General features: G+C 41.8%; 2 protein-coding genes across 4 annotated transcripts in view; both read left to right on the forward strand.

The window, feature by feature from the left end:
• Nucleotides 1–6,755, forward strand: part of ssh1a (slingshot protein phosphatase 1a) — a 19,969-nt gene extending 13,214 nt beyond the window's left edge. For both annotated transcript variants that reach the window (XM_085425484.1, XM_085425485.1), the window contains 7 exons: nt 58–151; nt 1,095–1,223; nt 1,450–1,496; nt 1,613–1,759; nt 3,056–3,256; nt 3,345–4,017; nt 4,127–6,755. In XM_085425484.1, the coding sequence (XP_085281610.1) occupies nt 58–151; nt 1,095–1,223; nt 1,450–1,496; nt 1,613–1,759; nt 3,056–3,256; nt 3,345–4,017; nt 4,127–5,233 (2,398 nt within the window). In that variant the 3' untranslated portion in view covers nt 5,234–6,755. The remainder of the gene's footprint in view (nt 1–57; nt 152–1,094; nt 1,224–1,449; nt 1,497–1,612; nt 1,760–3,055; nt 3,257–3,344; nt 4,018–4,126) is intronic.
• A 2,069-nt stretch (nt 6,756–8,824) lies between these two features.
• The window catches only part of coro1ca (coronin, actin binding protein, 1Ca), a 38,296-nt gene continuing 24,502 nt past the window's right edge, over nt 8,825–22,618 (forward strand). The window contains exons 1-3 of one of the 2 annotated variants that reach the window (XM_085425491.1): nt 8,825–8,871; nt 10,078–10,165; nt 12,427–14,404. In XM_085425491.1, coding sequence (XP_085281617.1) covers nt 12,433–14,404 — 1,972 coding nt within the window. In that variant the 5' untranslated portion in view covers nt 8,825–8,871; nt 10,078–10,165; nt 12,427–12,432. Of the gene's footprint in view, nt 8,872–10,077; nt 10,166–12,426; nt 14,405–16,071; nt 16,227–22,618 lie in introns of those variants that run through there. The other variant, XM_085425492.1, reaches the window with a different exon arrangement.

Consider the following 22,618-nt stretch of genomic DNA (forward strand, 5'->3'; position numbering starts at 1 on the left):
TTGGAGCAGCTGTCTTTAACAAGTGCTGAGAGTTTCATGAGACATCATCTTTTGCAGGCCTTCAGAGAGAGAGAGGACAGAGTGCCTTATTAAAGCAAAACTCAGAAGCATCATGACGTGCCAGGACCTTGAGAACGTCACCTCCAAACAGGTTTAAAAAAAAAAAAAAAAAAAGTCATTTACTTTCCATTTCATGTGGTTTAGTTTTGAAAGGCTTCCTTTAAATTTTATTCTTTAAAGATTTATCATTATTTATGGAAATACTTGGGCACGCCTGTGCAAATTTCTTGCTTTGGAAGTGAAAAGAACTACTAAGCAAACACCTAAACATGCATCCTACTTTTTTCTCATTAACTTAAATTATAGCATTTGGCTATCCTACCAAGTTAGTTGTTACTAACCCCTCTTTACACCATTTATCTTTTCTATTCTTGATTTAGGATTTTATTCACTTTTTACCATATAGCATAAAGTCTCCCTGCAGAGTTTCTGTTTAGGAAACTCTGAATGCCACTCCATACACTTTGTGCTTGTTGAGCTCTAGATTGGATTTGTTTTTTACTTAAATTTGGTCACTGTAGTCTCTTCATCAAGAAACGGATACAGTGAATTGGGCTTACCCAAGCGCAATGCTTTAGTCTTCTGTGATGAGGTTGCAGGTAGGATTTCCTTTTTAGATGTAGATCCTGTTTCTGCATCAGTGCTGCAGAGTGGAGAGGTGCAGTGCCACTTGTGTCAGCTAAACCTTCCTGCAGCTCCTTTGCAGTTATATGAAGGTCAATATTCTGCTTAGGTTTCACCCAGCAGATGGGCAGTTGTATCTGAAAGTATTAATAGTCTTTAAGATGTTGTCAATACCTCCATGTTATTGCTTTAACTGCCATTTCTTAATGTCAATTTTTGACTGTCTAGCTTGCAAGATAAAAGATTTTTGAATAGCCCCTGTCCTTTGTTTTGGTAGGTCACTTGATGAAATAAAAATCAATGGACTAACTTGTTAAAAGAGATCACTTAAATGTGTGTTTATTGCCCTTCACACATAAGTCATGCTGTGTTGTTTTTTTTTGGGTTTTTTTGTTGTTGTTTTTGTTCAGATCCGTACAGAGTTGGAGCAACACATGAACTGCAACCTTAAGGAATACAAAGAGTTCATTGATAATGAGATGCTGTTGATCCTGGGTCAGATGGACAAAGCCACCCTCATCTTTGACCATGTCTACCTGGTGGGAAAACTAATGCTGTCTCTTACATTGACAGAAACATTTGCTACATCTGTTGTTTCCTGCGAGTAGCTGAGATAAAATGATTCCTTTTCTGTTCTACCCCAAAGGAACATTAGTGTTAAAGTAATCTTGCCTTTAAAATCATTGTTTTGGAGAAAGAACAGTCTCCCGAAGATTTGAAAATATACCCAGTCTAAACATTATTTTCTCTCATTTTGTTTTTTAGGGCTCTGAATGGAATGCATCTAATTTGGAGGAGCTGCAAGAGTCAGGGTGATTTATTTTAGATAATAGAGAAGCTCAGATATCCACATAAAAAAACATATTTTCATTATGATTTGAGCAAGAAAGAATGCTGTTGATGAGTTCATGTTATCTTTCCTCCCCAGGGTGGCCTATATACTCAATGTAACCCGAGAAATAGACAACTTCTTTCCAGGCACATTCAGTTATCACAACATACGCGTCTACGATGAAGAGGCCACCGACCTGCTTGCTCACTGGAACGACACATATAACTTCATTGTTAAAGCAAAGTGAGTCCTGAGTGGAACAGAAAACATGTCGATGATATAACTATCTGTATGTCATCATCACTAGAGACTTACTGTCAACAAAGCTAGTATTTTAGTGAAGTAACACATTAGTACATATAAATATACAGCTGAGGTCATAAATGACCCCACTTGGTAACTTCAAGGTTGTAGTACATACACTTACTCATTCATTAGGCACACCTTGCTAATACTAGGTCAGACCCCCTTTTGCAGTCAGAACTGCCTAAAATTCTTTATGCCGTAAATTCAACAAGGAAACATTCCTCAGAGATTTTGGTCCATATTGACATGATAGCATCACGCAGCAGATGATGCGAATCCCCTGTTCCACCACAGCCCAAAGGTGCTCTCTTGGATTATCCTGCTGGAAGCAGCTGTCATAAGATGGCCCCACTGTTTTATGTAATACTCAGGTAGGCTGTGGAGTTTAGTGTTCGGCTGGTAGCAAATATCCTTCATACTATTGCACCACCACCACAAGCCTGTCTGGCACAAACAACCATGCCACGTTCACTTAAACTGCCTTTCTCCCCAATTCTGATGCTCAGTTTAAACTTCAGCAGGTTGTCATGACCGTGTCTAAATGACTGAAAGCCATTGAGGTGTTCCCATGTGATTGAATGTTTAGATATTTGTGTTAAAAAGAAGTTGAACAGGTTTAGTTAACAATCTGTTATGTAGCAGAAAAACAGAATTCCAGCTTAACTTCCTGCTTTAGGGATCATATTTTCTGACAACACTTGAACCAGCCAGGCAGGTTCTTGAAGTGCTGATTAACACAAAATTTGCTTTGGTAAAGTTCACACAGTGGGGAAATAAAGGGATCCACCAGTTTAAGTGTTGGGGAGGTGCTCAAGTCCATAAGCTGAGGCCACAAGTGGAAAAAGAGAGATTTTGGGAGTGAGAGAAGGAGCAGCAAGGAGAGAACAAAGTAAACAATTGAGAAAACAAACCTCACATGATTATTTTATCACGTGTGTGTTCCAAAATATTGCTTAATAAGTGTAAAACCGTTTCAGCATTTTCTGGTTTACTTTGATCATCCCTTTCACAAAACAGCTGAATCGAGTAATAGAATGAGTCTGGTTTACTTATTAAGAAAATTAGTCCTCAGATGCCTCTTTTGTTTTTAATCTACTATCCAACCTCAACAGTTTTTCAGATGAGACGAAGGCAAATGTGGAACAGGAAAGTTTGTAGTTTATTTGGTTATTTTCATTGCTAATTGATGTTTATGTGTGTTTTATAAAAATGTGCATGTATTCCTTCCCACAGAAAGAACCGCTCCAAGTGTCTCGTTCACTGCAAGATGGGTGTCAGTCGGTCTGCCTCCACCGTCATCGCTTATGCCATGAAGGAGTACGGCTGGTCGCTAGAGAAAGCTTATAACTTTGTCAAGCAAAAGAGGAGCATCACGCGACCCAACCCAGCTTTCATGAGACAGCTGGCAGAATACGAAGGCATCTTGGATGCCAGGTATAATCCCTCGATTGATCTATGCATAAATTGTAGGTGAACTCTTTAAGCTTTTTTAAACTTGTGTTTGGTCTCTCTCTGTTTTCAGTAAACAACGGCACAACAAGCTCTGGCATCCAGACGGAGACTGTGAGATGGCCGAGGGACAGCAGGGAATGGCTCAGTGCTGCAGAGGAGAGGAGGGAGGCATCCTGACTCCAGATCCAGGAATGTCTCCCTGCTGTGAGGAAGCACTATCTGATAAAGGTGCAGCGTGCCCCTCCCCATGCAGGACTGTTCCCCTGGAGAACGACCCAGCCTACAACAACTATTACTTCCGCCGTCTCTCTGACTCTGCGCTGGACAGTGAACCATCAACACCTGTGCGCGGCCCTCCCCTTCTCGGCATGGAGAAGGTCTTTATAGAAATTGAGGATGTGGAAAGGGATGCTCTGCTGGATGACGAGGCCTTTGATGGCCGTGAGGGCTTGCCGCTCCCCCACTTTGGGCCGACGGCAGAGGGGACTGCGGCCCAGACCTGCAGTCGCGGTCCGGAGCCCCTTGAGGAGCTGCGTCTGAGGCTGGAATTCAGCACAGTGGAGGAGGAGGAGGAGGAGGACGTGCAAAAGGAGGAGGCAGAGATGGAGGTATTAATGCAGCCAGATGATGAAGGCGGTGGTGAAACGCAAGATGTCGAAGTAGAGGGTAATGGGATGGACCTGGCAAGTCTCAATGAAAATTCCAACAATAACAACCATTTCAGCACTCCATGCAACTACAATGTAAGTTTGAAAATTGAAGTTTAGCCCATATTTCAGACTGAAAATGCTAAATATTTGCATAAATAACTGTTGATTGTTGCATTTGTTTTTCTGCGCCGTCTTTATTTAGAAAAAAGCTTCCTCCATCCTTCTTCCAGCCGATGCTTCTACGCCACTGCCTTGGTGTGATCAGACCAAGTCTTATCTGAAACGAGATTCTCCAAACTTGGCTTCTAAGCGTTGCCTTAACCTGACTCCTCCCGAAGTCCCAAGTGCTTCATTCCTACAGTCCCATACCTCATCTGAAGGCCTCAGATCCTCAGTGGGACTGCGGTGCCCCTGTGGGCCTCTGTGTGACTGTGCCAACTGTGCTGCCTCCCCAACCAAGGCTCCACTTGAAAGAGAGGAACGGCTTGGAGAATCACTGCAGTTAGTAGAGCCTGAGCATAATGGGGAGTTCTCTGAAGTAAAGACTGAGCTTGATGAGAGTCAGTCTGCTAGTGCCTCAGAGGCTCTCCCTGAGCTGATGAAAATCGATTCTGAGGACGACAAGCCTGCAGTGGCTTGCTACCTTGGCCAACAACAGGAGACCCTTTTACAGCTGCGACAATCTGGGTTGGTCCGCCGCCGTGCAGAGAGACTAGAGAGACTTGCGGGTTTATCTCAGGAAAGCCTGAACTCTCTGAAGCCTTTGCACGGATGCCAAATGTCCCAAAAGAGTCCCTTTCACACTGAGGAGGACGAGGAGTTCTCCAGCGACTTCGCTAAATCTTCAACGCCATGCCAAGTGCGGTTAGAGCCACTGGTCGTGCCACTGACCAATGAAGCCTTGTTGGGGGTGGTGGGGTCTGGGCTGCTTACACCCACCTCCTCGCCTCACGGCTCCACCTTGACACGCAGCTCCAGCAGTGACAGCCTGAGGAGCGTGAGGGGGAAGCCTGGCCTCGTACGCCAGAGGGCACAGGAGATCGAGACCCGCATGCGGCTAGCTGGCCTTACTGTGCCCTCGAGGCTGAAGCGGTCCAACTCGCTGGCCAAGTTGGGCAGCCTCAACCTGTCCTCCGAGGACCTGTGTTCAGTCTGCTCCTCAGATGCAGGAACACTCCTGCTCCTCTCACTGTCGCCAGAGCCAGACCCCAGCTTGGACTGGGACTCCCCGACCACCTCTGCGCTATCCCGGCCCCGCAAGGACTTGCACACTCCAGAGAGGGCACGACCAGGTGAACCTAGAAGCTGACAAATCAAGTGGAGGCTGTATACGGTCCACTCATCCCCTCTTCTGTCACCCTGCGGGGCTGAAGAAGGTTGTACAGATTCTGGAAACGGGAAAGGGTCGAGTCTGAGAAAATAAAAAGAAAGCCAACTGTTGTTATAAGGAGTGTATGCTCTCCTTTGCCACATTGTTTCTCAAACTGCTGTTCACAGTGATGAAAGTCATATTGCTGTATCTGAGAAGTGTGTAAAGCCATCAGTTCACCTCTAAGTTGTTTGATTTATGGACAAACAAGTGCCTTACCTACGAGACCAGAGGCACAGAGCTGTGTGTTCGTCCGCAGAACGAGACGGTACGGTGATCTGTAACCTTTAATTTGGTGTCCACTGGCACTTATCTTATTTTTATCTGTCGGGTACAAAGTGGTAGCCTACATTGATGAACTTGATTCCCTCAAAGAGCTTCACATAAAGCAAACTGTTGAATAAACATAGTTGTTTACCACACGGTTTATGTTTAAGATGCTAGCGGGTTGTAAAATTAATGGTTACCTCATGTTGTGTTCATGGAGCTTTTGCTCACATGAACGCCAACCAAGAGTTCAAGTCAGTTCAGTTGCTGATGTCTAGTTAAAGTGAGGAAATCAGTTTGGTTTTTAAATCCATTTTAATGCATTTACTATGTGTTAGTCCCTGAGTGAGTGAATGGGATGAGAGTAGAGAGGAGAGGTAACTTTTTGCCAGAGGCACGCTCACTGTTCTCAACAAACAGAAACATTTCTGAGTTTGTTGTTCCTTTGCACTGCTTTTTTATTGAGTGAATACTGGTACACAACAAGCTATCTTCCAAAATAACATTGGAGTAATGTTATTGACCTCATCATTCCCTACAATGTTCACTGTTCTTGGAGAGCGGAGTGTGGAGTCACACTACATGGCTGAAAATCATAAAGCGTGACAGAAACTGGGGATTTATGACAGCTAAAGTTAGCTGAACATTCTTGACAAAACAACAGAAAACATTACAACATTCTTTACCTTAAAATTATTTAAGGGTTGCCAACATTTTTAGCTCACAACATTTTTTTACTTTTTTTTTTTTTTTCCAATGTGAAAGACCAAAGTGTTTTTGTTTTTTTTGTTTTTTTTAAGTTTTTTAATTTTGGCTGTCTTAAATAGGAAATGCCGTTGAAGCTGTATAAAACATGTGAATCATAACGTCAATCACGTACATATTTAAATGCTGTCACATCTGTTTTGCACCTTTTGGGAGAAACAAAAGAGACTCGTTGGAGTCACCGGGCTCATAGCTGTTAAGCTTTTACACTCATATCATTAATGAGTTCTGAAGCTTTTGTCACACTGACGTGACAGCGATCACAGTAGGTTACTTCATGGTTTGGTAACCATTTTCTTTTTATATTTAAGTATGCAGTAATTTTTGTACTGTACATTGCTGTAGTTTGAATGCATATTGCACTTTTTATGTTGGTAAAGATACTGTACTGTATGTGTTAATTATGGAAATAAACATTTCTTTTACATAATTGCTTTTGCTCTTCCCTCTCGGAGCATAATTCTTTCAAAACTGAAGAGTTACTCAGGATTTCGTAAAAGATCCAAACGTTGCAATTCGGGGTCAAATGCCAGAGGGGACCGACAGGAATCACAGTCGTCTCAAAACTGAGCCCCCAACAGTTAAGAACTGGTTCATGAAGATAAAGTAAATGGAAAAATAACATACAACAACAATACAAAATAACACACATGGAAATACAGTCTATAAAGCAAAAATGGAGTTTGAATAATTCTAACCAGCTTTAAAGTTAATACTTGGTATGAACACCTTTCTTATCATACCAAGTCGTCTTTGTGTGAAAAGACTTGTCTATGTGTCTGACATTTTTCATAGATTCAACTAAAGTGGGAACAAATTTGCTGTTTTTGTGACAAGCTGCTAGTAATAAACTGCCAAAAATACAATTGAAAATCATTTTTTCACCAAGTTGTTCTCAAGACCACTTTCAAAACAATACAGCAAAGTGGTTCCTTGGAGGAAAAATATAACATTTTGAGCCATAATATACATGATTATCAGCTATGGTAACCCTGACTGGGTAACTTAATCCAACTTAATTTACAGATTCAAAACAACACGTACCTGTGGAATAAGTTTTTATTCCACGATCTTTTGCATTTAAAAACCAAAATGTTTTTTTTTCTTTTGTATTTTATTGTTTTGCGATTATTTCCGTTTCCTTGCATTTTTACAACTCATTTTTTCTCTGTCGTGCCCAGTCAGTATCTCTATTTTTTTTCCATGTTCAAATTACAAACAATGTGGATGGATGGCAAATGGAAAAATAAGTTTTTGAACTTGTAATAAATAAAAGGTTTTAGTCTTTGAAATGTTTTGGTGAACACAAACAGCTAGAATAATCTTCATGAATGTTCGAACTGTCCGGCACAGATATTCAGACATAATAACGAAATACACGAATCCACTGTGATGGAGTGTGCGCCCTGACATTACATCATGATTGTGCCCTCATCTGTACGCTTTGGCAGAGGAAATATTTTCTAACAGCCAGGTTATATAACATCTGGCTTCCCGTCAGTGTTTGCATGACATCAGTGCATGAGTTAACTTACAGACTCCTGTTTCTGCAGGCCTGCGTGACCGTGTGTATGAATGCTGCTCTTGTGCACAGAATAGCGTGTGATGAGGAAGTGAGGTGGCTAAGCTGCAGTTTTATATCGTGTGTGTGTGTATGTATGTGTGTGAATAAAACCCATTTCTACTTGGACTAGTTTGTCAACGGATGTGAAATGAATGACTAGTCCCCTGATGTAACCTGTTAAACAGTTGTAAACAGGCGCATTAATCTGCTAAAAAAAAAAAAAAGCCTGCTTCGAGTTAAACATCGCGCTAAACTAGTAACAGATTGTTTTTTTTTGTTTTTTTAGAGATTAGATTCAAAGTGACCTTTATAAACTCAAACACACCGGCTTATAAGAACACTGGCTGCCTGTCTGTCGGCACAGTAGCTTTCAGTAAGCGGCCGGTGGGTGTGGACGGGCCCCTCTTCCCCTTCGTCTGCCGGTGAATTCTTGGCTGCAGCACCTCCACTTTTGTTTTATTATCTGAGGACACATCCTGTTTGGGACGTTACTCCAGTAACCAAGCGCAAACAAAAGAAATGGCCAGAGCTGTTTTCAGATAATATCCCACTCCCCTGGGCATACAAATGCTCACGGTTTATCCCAGACACAACATAAAAAAACAACAACCCTGCTTTTCTTAACTGCTGGACAGAGGTGTAAAAAAATGCTAAGCTCGTAACACTTGGGTAAGAGTCCGAGGAAGTTCAGATCTCCCCCCACACACACACACACACACACACACACACATACATATTTTTTTAATTTATTTAAATTATAAAAAATGTTAACACAAATAAAAACACGAATCAACTTTTTTTTTTATCTAGCAGAAGGAGGGGAATAAAACTAAACTAAACCAAACTCAAGAAATGTATTCGAAAGCAGGAGGAAATAAGCGCACAAGGAAAAGCAATCACCAAATTAAAAGGGGAAGCGGCCATAATTAAGACACGACAAACAGAGGAAGACGCGAGAAAACACAGAAGACACGGACAAAAGGTAAACAATTAAAGAAAAATACATGCAAGGATTTGGAATTAAATCTAAAAGGAAATTGTTTAAAAACCCAACAGCATTACACGTTTAATCTACAGCCTCAATTGGTTGGACTTTAACACAGTTAGCAAACGTAATCACCCTCCAAGTGGGTTGAAGTGAGTAAAATAGCAACAGTCCTGCCTGTGTCCTACAGTAGGCCTGTGTTTCACCCTGATCACACAGATTCATATTGAAGCAAAAACAAACTAAGTCATTTTCTATATTTGCTAGTGGGGCTTGTCTGCCTTGTGTCTTATGTCTTTGTTCTCATCTACTTGTATTTGTCATTTCCACTGAAGCTGTTGTTTTCAAATATACACAAACTGGCCACTTTATTAGTGACACCATGCTAGCACCAGGGTGGCCCCTCCCCCCACAGGTTGTCTTAATTCTACAAAATGCTCGAAACATTTCTCCGAGATTTTGGTGCATATTGACTCTCCTGTTGCATCACATCCCAAAGTGCTCTATTGGATTAAGATCTGGTGACTGTGAAGGCCATGTGAGTACAGTGAACTCACTGTCATGTTTAAGAAGTCAGTTTGAGCTTTGTGACATGACACGTTATCCACTGTGCTCATAAAATAATCGAGGGCTCAGTCTCCTCTTCTTAGTTGGCAGGAGTTACACCTGGTGTGGACTTCCACTGGTTGAAGTTATACTTTGGTTGCAACCAGTGGTTAATTGATTTACCGTGTCCTCTGACATCAACAAGGCATTTTGAACCAGACAACTGAGTTTTTGAAACTCTGGCACCAACAACAATATCACCTCTAAAGTCGCTTAAATCACCTTTCTTCCTGATTCTGATGCTCAGTTCAAACTTCAGCATGTCATGTCTGCAAGTCATGTGATTTGCTGGTTAGATGTTTTCGCTGAACAGGCATACCTAATGAAGTGGCCATTGAATATACATATCCATTGTTGCAATTACACTGTGCTGCTGACTGCCCTCCCCCAGTGATGATTGATGATTTCTGTTTCTGATCGACTATTTCTGTTCTTCATAAACCGTATGTCCAAACAGTGTTAGAGATATTTAATTTTACATCTCCAAGACAGCAAAAAATAAATCTACAAGTCCAAGCGCCCCCTGATCTTATTAGTCAAATGTGCTGTGACATCACATGGATGTAATATAAGGCTCCTGTTGCTGGTTTATTTGAGGGAGGACCGATCATCACCAAACAACCAACAAAGAGCACTCTGTCAGTCCTGAGCGAGGAGCGATCGACTTGGCTACAGCGTCTAACTGGTAAGTGTCAGCTGCAACATATTCCTGGGCGTAATATTTAATATTACGCCCAGTGTATTTTGGGAGCAGCAAGCTAGGCTTGTTGCTCTCTTGTGCTTATCAAAGCTTAGGGAAACAGTAAGTTGTGTATTTTCCACATGCTGAAACTTTGGTTTGTGCCTCACTGGTTTTGAATTCCTGGATGTCTGAGTATGCTGGAGCAACAGAGCACATGGGGATCAAGTGATGGGCTTTGGGCATTCAGGAGGGATGAGACCGGATAATTCACGAATTGTTGTTAGCATGGATGAAATGCCTTAAGGGAAGGGGTTCCCTACAATGAGTGAGAGAGTAGGTGGAGGATAATCTGTGAATGTGAATTCTACTGAGCTACGACACTGGCTTCAACCTGACTAGGCCGCATGACGTGAAGGAAAGCAGACGTGTCACTTGTTTTCACTTGATGTCCTCACATCTCCTTCTGCCTTTTATGTGTGCTATCATGCACATCTGCACTCTCTTTCATTATCACAGCTTCTCCACAGAGTTATGCCACCATTGCTTTGTGATAACATTAGCCCCTTTCAACATGTCTCTGGCCAGCATGCAGGCCTGTCAGATGATAAGACAAGAGCAGTCATATGTTGTCACACAGATGGGTGATGAGGCCGTAGACAGGAAACAGACTCCGTGTCCAGATCATTGTTCATTGTATTTAACCATCTTCTCTGCTTACTGCTGCAGTTTGGTGGGTAGTAACCCATTAAACAATTAGACACACTCATGGAAAGGTTTCTCTTCAGCGTAATTGTAATCCCCCCCCCCCCCCCCCCCCTTATGCTTGGCTTAATAATAGTTCATTTTACCTCCTCTTGCTAAGGCTGTAATATTTTCTGACCATTTATCTTCATAAGCACCAATGACACCTCCATCATATTTGTAAGAGCAATAGCTGCAGTCAGCTGTGGAGGATAATGTTTCTCCGGAGAAGCCTGCTGATATACAACACAGACCCTCAGTTAAATGAATATACACATCTCCCTACATTTAACATGCAGCACTGTGCTGAAGTCTCTAGCCACCCACCATATCTTTGTATTCTTCTGGGAAAACTGGAAATAGGTGGAGCAGTTTATTGAAACATCTGCAGAGCTGCACAGTATAAAAAGCAAAAAACGGTGTTTGTACAGTTGTATTGAGCTTGAAAGTCAATATCTGCTATGACCACCTTTATTCTTCAGTACGGCCTGAACTCTGAAGCTCCTCTTTCGATGTCTGTTGCTTTTTCTTCCGTTCTCTGTCAACATAATCTCACATGCTTTAATAATGGTGATGTCAGGGCTCTGGGGAGACCAATCCATGACTGATAGTTTTCCACAATGTGTGTTTTTTGTTTTGTTTTTTTCTTTCTTCTATCGAGTAAAACTGTCAAGATGGAAAAATTAAGCTGTTGGCAATAAAATCAAAATCTGAAGATACTTTTGCGTTCTTAATTTCATCAATTTTGACAAGATGTCCAGCACCACTGACTGAAATGCAGCTGCAATCCATGGCAGAGCTCCGCCCGTGTCTTACAGATAGCTGTAGACACTCACTGTTGTACCATGACTTGTAGATGCATCAACTAAAGGGCTGGACTCTTTTTCTATTTTTTGAGGACATGACTCTTAGATACTGCACATCTGCTGTTTCCTCAGATGTTTTTAAGCACACATTGCACACCATGCTGAGATATGCCAAGTTTTCAGCTAGTAGGTCTTTGAGAAATATTTAGTGCCTGAAAAACTATGTAATCTTTAACACTTTTGCTAAATTCAGCTAAAGAAATGTGAACTAATTAAATTCTTTTGAGACAGACTGCAAGTAACAGTTCATCATCTGTGATGCTCAAAAAAACAACAACAAACAAACAAAAAAAAACCCCTGATTCATACATTTACTGGATTACTGATCGATTGAAAAACAAAGTATGGAAATTCACAGGAGAGCTCACTGCTTAATGTTGCAAATGTAATTTGACTTAAAGTCAAGCTGGCCCAGACATTGGAAGTGCATTAAATAGTCAACAGGGACTATACTATTGCAGTTAAAGTAATAAGGTGGGCAATTAACCACCTCCATGAAAATGGCCCGTGTGACTATGAGTGTTTGCAATGTGCTGCACAGTGTCTGCTCACTTCCTCCTCTGTTTTCACTGTTTTTGTTTATTTCAGTTTTCAGTGTGTGATTGAAGGAGGATTTGGTCGACTGTTGTGAGATTAACATCGTGTCTTTCTCCACAGACCATCATGGGACAGAATCTAGACAAAGTGGAAGGAGGAGAGCAAGGTTTCAGTGAAGGATCGGAGGAGGCGAAGCCCAGCCATGACTCTGAATGTGTGGGCAGTCATGCAGGTGATGTCATAAAGGGAGAAACATTATGTGAAGACGAGGGCAGTAACTCCGGGGTAAAGCCAGAGTTTCAGGATCAGGAGCCAACAACACCTTCTAGTAAGGAGCACATGAATGTGTGGGAGAGTTCTGCTGCTGCAAGAGAGGTGAGACAGGGAGGGGTTGCAGGAAAGGAGGAGGAAGGAGGAGGAGGAGGGAGGACTGCTCCACTGGTCCCACATGAGACGGACGAGGACTGCAAGAGCAGTTTGAAAACTGTGGAAAGTGCAAGAGCTTGTAAGCGGTTCAGTCAGATCAAGAGTGAGAAAAAGATCAAGATGGAGTATCCGGCAGAGGAAACATTACCACATGAGGAGAACCAAGGTGAAAACCCAGAGGACGCAAGCTCTTTTCACATCTCTGAACGGGGATCTATGATGCAGACGAGCAGCAGATGTGGAGCTCATGCAGGAAGTGAGTCTCTGCCCTTTCAGGATCTGAATGAAACTATGATGCATAAAGTTGAGAATGAGGATATTAAGATTTGCGCGGGAACAGTGGGCCGCTTGAGTGAGGGGAAAGAACCCCCACCTCAACCCCAGCATCCTTTGAAAAACAGCCTTCAGAGAGCGCCTTTATCAGACGTGAGTGATACCATTCACTGTAGACCTTCAAAGGAGAGCGCAGAAAGTAAAACTAAACATGAAGCTGCCACCGATGACCAAAGAGAGTTGGCAAGGGCTTATTCACACGTGGATACAGCTGACATGAATCCAGTTTCCACTGAACCCAGCTCTATTTTGGAGAAGCTGCTTAAGAGGAATAAAAAGGAGGCAACACCATCCCTTTCTAAAATAAAAGAAGTTCATACTGACTGCAAGGACACCTCAGATGTTCCTGTAGATGTAAGTGCAAAGGAGGTCCTTGACAGTTCAGCATTAGCATCGCCTGGTGATTGGATTGATCTTTCAGAAAGTGATATAAAGGGGATTTTGTCCTCCTCTGCAGATGGGATACACAATAAGCATAAAGCAGAGTATGCAACAAAAGATTACACCAGTAAAGACCTGGATGTGAAACAAGCAATCTCTACTCACAGTGCAGCTTCAGATTTGCTTTGTTTTGAGAGCTCATGCCCAAAATCATGTGATTTCAGAGCTGAAGACATAGACTCAACTGATGCTTCAAACAAGCAGGATGTGAAGATAAAGGCAGATATAGGCCTCTCTGAGGGTGTAGGCTCGGATGATTTACAATCAGCTGTTTCACATGAAAAAAGTGAAGTGAGTGGCGAGGAATCTGCACCTTCCTCTCTGTCTCCACCTACAAAGAATGATGGGCAAAAGACAGACACCAGTACTCTCAGACCTCCTTTGAAGATAAGAAGTGATGCTGAGAGCAAAAGCAACCCACAGTTATCTGACTCTGAAAAGGCAGATAGTCGGTCGGTCAGGAGAAAAGAGTCCCTGAAGAAAACTGTTGCACTAGCTGCAGATGCTGGCTCAGTCTCGAGTTCAGGTGTTAAGGTTACCTCAGAGGAAATCCACCAAGTCTCAGTCAGCATGAGGAAGGATGCTCATATGATGCTTAACACAGAAAACAAGATTCCAGAAGATACTGCTAAAAAACCTGGCAAAGACTATGATGATGACTCTATCTCAGAGAGAAACAAGTCCCTGGGCACTCCCCGATCAAGGCCCGTCTCTGAACTCATAAAGGAGACAGTTCAGCTGCATGAAAAGCTGCAGCACCAGGAGCGGCCAAAGCTAGCTGAACTCAAGTCGGATGAGCAGAACCAGTCCGTGAAGGTGGCACAGATGAAGGCGGCTTTTGATTCTGCTCAGAAAACCCCCGAGAAGCCCATCGAGAGGAAGCCATCAATGAGAAAAGGTAAGTAATTTGAAATCTACACTGTAACATACATAGTACTTTGCAGAGTGTAAGGAGGCTAAATCTAAGCCTAAAATCAAAGATCTTTAAATATTAATGCAAATTGCTTTTCATGCATATGGGATAAATCCGGGATAAATCAGAAATGAAATATTTGGTACTTACATTTGAAGCAGCACCACTTCTTTTTAGTGTACGGGTGCACTTTTTTTTTTTTTAAAGCCATCATTTGTTGCAGGACTGCTTATTACCCTGGTAATTTTTTAGAGGTCATCATTCTTGTTGCAGAATGAACTGGGAACTGATTCAGCTGAGTATTGTGCAAAAAAACAGAACTAAAATAAGACCAAGACTTTTGTGCAGTACTCCATTTACTGCAGCGTCAAATTAACTGGGAGTACCAGGATAGCAGGAAAATGAATCAATGTCCGTGTTTATTGAAGTTTTTCTGGCATATGAGCCCTAAAATGTTGGGAAAGGATGCCTGATAGACCACGGCTGTTTTCTAGTGTCTCTGGATTTGTAAAATACCGCCATCTCGTGGTGCTGTTTTACACTTGGGGTACATAGAATAGAATAGAATAGCCTTTATTGTCATTGTACAGAGTACAACGAAATTGGAGTGCCACTCCCTTGGTGCAAGTTTCAATAATAAATATAAATGTAAAATATAAAAAGTACAAAAAAAAAACCAATCGTAAGTACTCAAACAATAGTATGTACAATATATACAGGATAGCAGCATTAATATAATGACAGTATGAATAGCAGCATAATATAATGACAGTGACGGTATGGAATAGGTTCAATTGTTTTTGTGCTTATTTACTACGGTGGTAGCTCTGGGAAAGAAGCTATCCCTGAATCTGTTTGTCCTGGTTTTATGTGACCTGTACCGTCGGCCTGACGGTAATAGTTCAAACAGTTGGTTGCTGGGGTGAGAGTGGTCCTTGATGATATTGCCAGCTCTGCTGAGGTACCGAGAGTTTGCAGTGACCTCCAGGCTGGGCAGAGAGCAGCCAGTGATCTTCTGGGCTGTGTTGATGACCCTCTGCAGTACTTATGTGTTCTTATGGAGATGTGAAATGTAATTTCAGTATCTACTAAGCAGGTATTGGTGTTGCTTCATCCTGAATCACACTTTTTGCTTATTGATGTTGGAAAAAGTCTAAGAAATGTAATCCAACTTTGTTAGCCACATGCCGTGTGTGTGTGTGTGTGTGTGTGTGTGTGTATCCTTCTAATAGTATCAGCCAGCTTGCCCCCACTCACTTACAACTGGATGTGCATGCATAAAGCCAGACTATCCAGCTATTTTTGCCTCAGCCTCATGCCATATTATGAAATCCTCCTGGATCATGAAGGAGTTGCATTTGGCAGTTCATCTAAATGGGTTGTGAAATTGTGCTTTTTCTTAACATATGGTTGTAGAAAAATATGTATATAATAACCAGTATGTAGTAAATGGATAACAGGAGGACATAACGGCGTGCAATAGAGATTAAAATGGTATGAAGCTGCCATAAACACACAGTTTAGGAGTCATTTTCAGTAAGTGGGAACCTGAAGAAAGGAGGTGTGAGGTCTATGCTTGTGATTGGCTGTGAGCTGTGTCCTTCAAAGAAAGTAATCCACGCAGCGCTCGCCAAAGCAGCGGAGGGGCGGGGCCTGTGTCGGAGAGGGGAAAGAGCACACAGAGAGAGCGGCTCGTGTCAGCGCAGCAGCGGCTCCGGCAGAGGGAGGAGAAATCAGTTGGGATACGAGTTGGGTTTTGTGCTTTTTCATTCAGCTTTCGGAGATACTTGCATTTTCCTCTCAGAAGGTAGGTTAAAGATGATGTAGATTATTTAAGAATATTTCGTTTTTCTGCTTCGCTCTCTTAAATTGGTTGCGGCGATCTTCGTTTTTTCCCCTACACCCAACTACAGCAGTCCAGACACGAAAGTGCATGCGCTAGCTAAAATGAATCGGGACAGTCTGTGTAATGGGAACATTTTTTTTTCTCGGTAAAGCTAGCACTAACCGTTAGCGGCAGTTAACTGACATTGCTGAAAAACTTTCTAGCCCCTAGACAAAGATGATTTTTGTTCCTTTGGCTCTTGGGTTTAGAGGGAGGGAATGTGCCGTTTGTACGTTATGGATCGGGGTGGGGTAGCTAGCCATAGTGCGGCAGGAAAACTTATCTCCCAAACGGTAGACCCACATACGCCGAGGTGCAACCGCGCCCTGCCCCCTGGCATTCACTGCTGGCGTCATTGTAGTCTCTTTCAAACTGAACAATGGGCTCGAAAAAATATCCAAATGTTAAGTCTTTAATTCGCACATACAGTAAATTACCCTCTTCGAGTCCATTGTATTCACACAAATGCTGCTAGGTTCAGAACTGACCCACTAACACAGTGTTATGGAAGGGAAATGGGAAGGAGTCAAAGCATGAAAGTGGATGCACCTCCCAGTTGCATAGATTACTGCGTCCCCCCTTCTTCCACCATCACCAAACCGCCTCTGCTTCATCATACGTGGAGAGCTGTATATTAAATGCAAGTGTTGTTTGGCTTGCAGTCAAAAACGGTTTATTGCCTCAATATCTTAATTAAACTGCCCACAACTGGACCACAGATGTAATTAAATGGGTGTTGCCATTAATGAATGAGGGTGTTTTTTGGGGGGTGGGGTGGGGGGTGGACAGGAACATAACTGCGTTTCACAAATGCAGCTTCTCAAGCCAAGATCTTTCTTTTTGACTTCATTATATGGCCAGTACATATTCAATAAACAGGTGCACTGAACAGAGAAAAGCAAACGCCTGAACTAGAGATGATTTGTTTTTGTGTTTTTTTTTGTTTTTTTTTTAAAGTGATTGAAAGCAATCAAAACAATACCACCATTGGAAATGATTTATTACAATTGTTGACTCCAAATCTGAAGGTTTTATGGAGATAATTAAATACTCAGTGCTGTCTCCTTTATTCCCATTTGGCAGTCATAAGTAGTCTCTGTAAAGAGTCACTAGTGGCTGCATGAATTCCCAAACACTCTTTTGTGTATCGCTGTGTCTGTGCGCCACCACTGGCTCATTTGCTTGTTTATGACAATAGGGTAGTTTGAATTGTAATGACTGTGGTTAGTGTGCCAAAAGGGCAGCATGACTTACATACTTGGCCCCTGTCTTTAACTAGGTTACTCAGCTTCTATGTGTAATTAGCTCTCAGTTGAAGGAGGGTCCCCCCTTCTTCCCATGTGCGAATCATGCTGTGGTCACAAAAGCAGGTGAAGGCTGACAGAGCGACCCTGAGGTCAGCATTACTACAGCTCTACAGCTGTGTTAAGACTTGTTTGCCATTCCAGACACATCAACCTCTGCCTGTTGTGCTGCAGCACACGGTCTTGAGAAGTGGATAGCCTGCCTTCCTATGGCTGGGCTGAGAGAGGAAGTGGGTCAGGAAGCAGAGGGAAACTGAGCATAAGATGTGAGGGAGTGTTTGTTCCTATCAGCTGCTGCAAGGCGCTCTCGTGTGGGCTGTGGTGAACTTTCAAGTGAATTTCAAATATTGCGAATTACATGAAAGTAATATGGTATCCAGCATGTCCGTTACATTTATTTAATTAGTGTTGACTTCTTTAAATCAAGCACTTCCCATCTGGTGGATTTTTTTCCATCTTTTTTCACAAGTAGTTGTGGCTTTTCAGGGAAATACAGAATAAGCACTTTCGGACTGAAGAAACCTTTACACGGTTCTTCTTTTTTTTGTTTGTCCAGAGGGCAGAAAGTAGGAAGTGTTAAAGTTATTAAAATCCCACTTGTGGAGTCTTTTTAGTGCCTGCATTAGGGTAGGTAAACCTACTTTCAGCACAGGAAGACCAAAATAAACAAGCTAAAATGCAACAAGTCATACAAAAAACAGAAAAAGCCATTGCTTCCATTTCATCTAATCTTCTGTGGCATCCATGCACTGCACAAAGGTGTAGAAAGAAAATCATGAAACTGAAATGGGAAGCATATATTTTCCGTGGTATGACTTACTGGTAGCTGTCCCTGGCCAAGGACCAGCAAAGGACCAGCACATGCCACAAAGTGTTATGTAGTAAATTTTCAGATTGGTTTTTAGATTAGATTATGGACTGCAGGCCTCTTTTGCAGTTTATCTTATCATGAAAACACTGCACCAAACACAGCGTCCTCCGTGTGGTCCTATTGGAGTACCCCCCCCCCCCCCCCCCCCCCCCCCCCCCTTTGCAAAACAAATCCTCTAGTTGGTGGACTAGTCCAAGTCTTTGGCCTTATGTGTATGTTAGATGCTTGGACATCATCAATGTCATGTGGAAAGAAGCTAAACATTGAGTCATCGATTTGGCCTCTGCATCAAAGATTCCATTCGCTTACATGCCTCTGTCCTGTCTATGCAAGATGTTATCTCAATTCCTACATAATCAATAAATTTCTTTTTTTTTTAAATCTGAGCACAGATACATGTAATTAACTACCTGCTTAGTGCAGTCGTGCTTGTTTAGACTGGACTAGTAGATAAGAAAAGGGACAGCTGGCTAAATCTATGCTGCTAATTGCGTTAGTCCCCATTGCTCAGACAAGTTGCGTCCATAACAAAGACCATGTTATGAAAACAAGCCAGTAGTCAGTTTGGCATCTAAATACCCTTTCTGTTGTGTCCTGATATGTTTGGCATAAAGTTTATTTTTTTTCTTGTGCTGAAGAATGAAGTTAAATCCGCAGTCCACTTTTTGTTAGTCATCTTCTTTACGTTTGTAATGAACTGTAGATGAGCAGTTCAAGCAGGTGCAGTCACACTAATAATACTGTTTTATCCATTGGTCTTTCCCACCACCACTTACATCTGTTGAAATGAAGTGGTGGTTTGTGCATTAGTCAGTGGGGGAGGGGAAGTATCTAATCAGGAAGAGGCAAGGAATATGCTTTGTACACTGAGGCGGTAATATTGAGCAGATTTTCTTTTCTGAGTTGAGGAATAAGCAGGTTTTGACTTTTTGTCTGCTTTTCATTTGGCTTATCATGCAGATTGTCTCATGGGAAAAGGAAAATGTCCACACAGATAAATGTAATCCTACACACGAACACCAACACAAACTAGGGTTTTTCCTGTTGTGAGTAATTTTCTAAGACTTTAAAGTGGTTCCTGTTAAACCTTGACTTCTAAGTAGGATAAGAAGTTTGGGATTTAGTCCTTAAAGTCTTATAGAGCAGAAAGTGATAAAGAGTTTGGATGAAGGGCTAAGCTTGAGCACTCTGAGGCATGGCCAGTCTCATATTGAACACGCAGACGTTTTCTGACACATTTGTTTCTTATGTCTGGCTTTAAGGAGTCTGTTTTTTTTTTTTTGTTTTTTTTCTCTTATGAAACGAGGAAGTTGGAAAACAGCCAGTGTCAGTTTTTTCTTAAACATATTAAACATAGGATCTGAGGTATGTGATCGCAGCTAGTAATTAGTTCTGTGCTGCTCTTGGGTCGTAAATCTAAATATATTTCTATGGCTGAACAATATGGGAAAAAATCTTGTCGCGGTAATTCAAAAACGTTTTGCAAAATAACACAAGCAAAATAACACAAAATAATATCTTAAAAAGCAAAAAGGTTCTGTATCATTTCATTTTTTTCAATTGTTTTTAATAGATTCAAGAACAGTACTGCTCCAGTGAAGTGGGCGGTGAGGCTCATATATGGCTCAGAGCACAAGTCTGGTTTGGTAGTGAAGTATGGCACAGCTGTTCAGATAGCTGGGAATGTGCTGTCTGAGAGAATTGTTTATGACCAGTAGATAGTAGGCATCGAGGGTTGGTTACTTAAATCCAACATTTTTGACTCCCTGTACTGGCGTCTACATGTATTTACATGCCTTTGTGGGGAAAAAAGGTAGAGTATGCAGTGCAAGCTGCTCTGCTTCTTTGGCTACGTTCACACTGCAGGTGTTAATGCTCAATTCCGATTTTTTTGATCAAATCCGAATTTTTTTTAAATTTTTTTTTTTTTGGTCTGCTTGTTCACACTACAAATAAAATGCGACAGCAAATGCGCTCTAGCGTGAACGCTCAAAGAGGCCCGCATGCGCAAAAGAAGACGTCACACACAACACTCTGGTTTAGACCCAGAGCAAACAGTATTGTTTGACTGATGGCCCTTAATATAAAGACTTCTGACTTTACGTTTCCCAATTTTTGCTTTAAGTTATTTACATAATAATGTAGTTAACCTAATAATTATCCTTATTGCTGTTTTAGAGGAGCGGTGCTTCAAAGGATAGTTGCAGATTTCTGTCAGAATCTGCAGATTATACAGTACAAATAAAATGTTCACGTTTCTCCAACGTTGTCTTCCCAATAGTATCACTGACATCTACACTGGATGGCCAGGAAGCTTTCGCGATGTCTTCTCCGGCGCTGATAATTGGCATCTGTCTTGCGTCAGTGATGTAAAAGATGGATTTAATGCGACATGACCGTTCAAACAGCAGTCCCTTTCTAAAACATCGGATATGTATCGGATTCAGTACCACATACGAAAGTGACCCAGATCGGGTTTGAAAATATCGTATTTGTGCCGTTCACACTGTCATACCATGATCGGATATGGGTCGCATAGGGTCAAAAAAATCGGATTTGATGCACTTTCGCCTGCAGTGTGAAAGTAGCCTTTGTCACACTTAAACGGTCTCCTCCTCCTGGTTTTAGCTCCTTTCTTCAGGGAGTCACCACCAAGAATCATATTGATCTCATACCATGCCTATCATCTTCCTCTGTTACACCAATCCTCTGCATGTCCTCCTTCATTAAAACCATGACTTCTTTGTGGTCTTCCTTTCTCCTGCCTGGCAACTCTTCAATATATTTTTTCCAATTTATCCACCATCCGTCCTCTGCACATGTCAAAACCATCTCAGCTTTGATTTTTGAACTTGCTATTATCTGGTGAACCTTTCCTTTCACTCCTGTTGCTATTCTTTTGTCACAAATCACCCCTGACACTTGTCTACACCCTACCTGCACTCTCTTCTTCATCCCTCTTGTGTATTCCCCATTGCTTTTGATGATTAAACTCATCTGTCTTCACTACTTCTACTCCTTCTCATTCACACACGTTCTGTCTTGCTTTTGCGGTCTTTAATTCCTCTTCTCTCCAAAGCATACTTCCACCTCTCCAGGCTTTCTTCCAGCTGGGAGGGGCATTAAGCCATTGTATTCCTAGTGCCAATCCCAAACCTAGATAAATGGGAATGGTTGTGTCAGGAAGAGCATCCAGTGTAAAGTTTTGCCAGATCAAATATTGGTTAACAATGGTTAAAACATCTGAACACTACATAATTCCTCTGACCCTTCTTTTCATCAATGTCATCATCTGTAGTCATTTGGTCTTTTATCTCACTCACACTCTTAATGTGCTGGCGTCCACAGCTGCACTCGAATATTAGCAAATGTGTGGCTGCTTTAGTGCGGATTGTAGTCTGTCAAAATGTGGGTGGAATGAGTTCTATAGATTTTCCATTGAAGTCAATGTACAACAGTTACAGTCAATATGCAGAATCAAGGAAAGCCATTTTATAATTATTTATTTATTTTTAGAGTTTTATCACTCAGTCCTTCTCATTTTGTCTACAAACTGTAAAAGAATACAGCTGCTTTCCTTAAAACACTATCTGTGTAGTGTTTTCTATGCTTACGAATGAAAGCACAGATTGGGGTCGGAGAGAGGTGGGGGGAGAAAAAGAACTAGGCACGTTATCTCATTGTTTCAAAAATTGCTGGAATGTAGCTGGACTCTGATTACAATAGTGGTCCGTGGCCTTGGTTACAGGAAGGGGATTTAGGTGGCGTCTCATGCGGTCTTGGTGACAAAAGGCAAAAGGCAGCCAGTGTGTGAAGAGCAATGAGGCGACATTGGCGGGTGTGTGTGTGTGTGGTGTGAGGGAATTTGAGTGTGAGAAAGAAATGTCTGTCCTATACTGACTGTTACTAAAGGTACAATATGATACTCTTTAACCACAAATACAATCCCATGCACCTTCCTCTCTATATTACCACCATATTAGTGTGTCATTAGTGTGAACCTGCATGGATGGCTAGCAGTGACCTGGGCTGAGTTTAACAAGGTGGCACTATTTGGTAATTTAAGAACTTTACATGAAATTAGTATATTTTCATTTTTGATGTATATTGCTGTCCTTGGTTTGGTGTTAAACTTCATT

The sequence above is a fragment of the Rhamphochromis longiceps genome, linkage group LG12 (genome assembly GCF_057381845.1).
Source record: "Rhamphochromis longiceps isolate RC_006_pf linkage group LG12, R_longiceps_female_GT1.1, whole genome shotgun sequence".
Lineage (NCBI taxonomy): Eukaryota > Metazoa > Chordata > Actinopteri > Cichliformes > Cichlidae > Rhamphochromis > Rhamphochromis longiceps.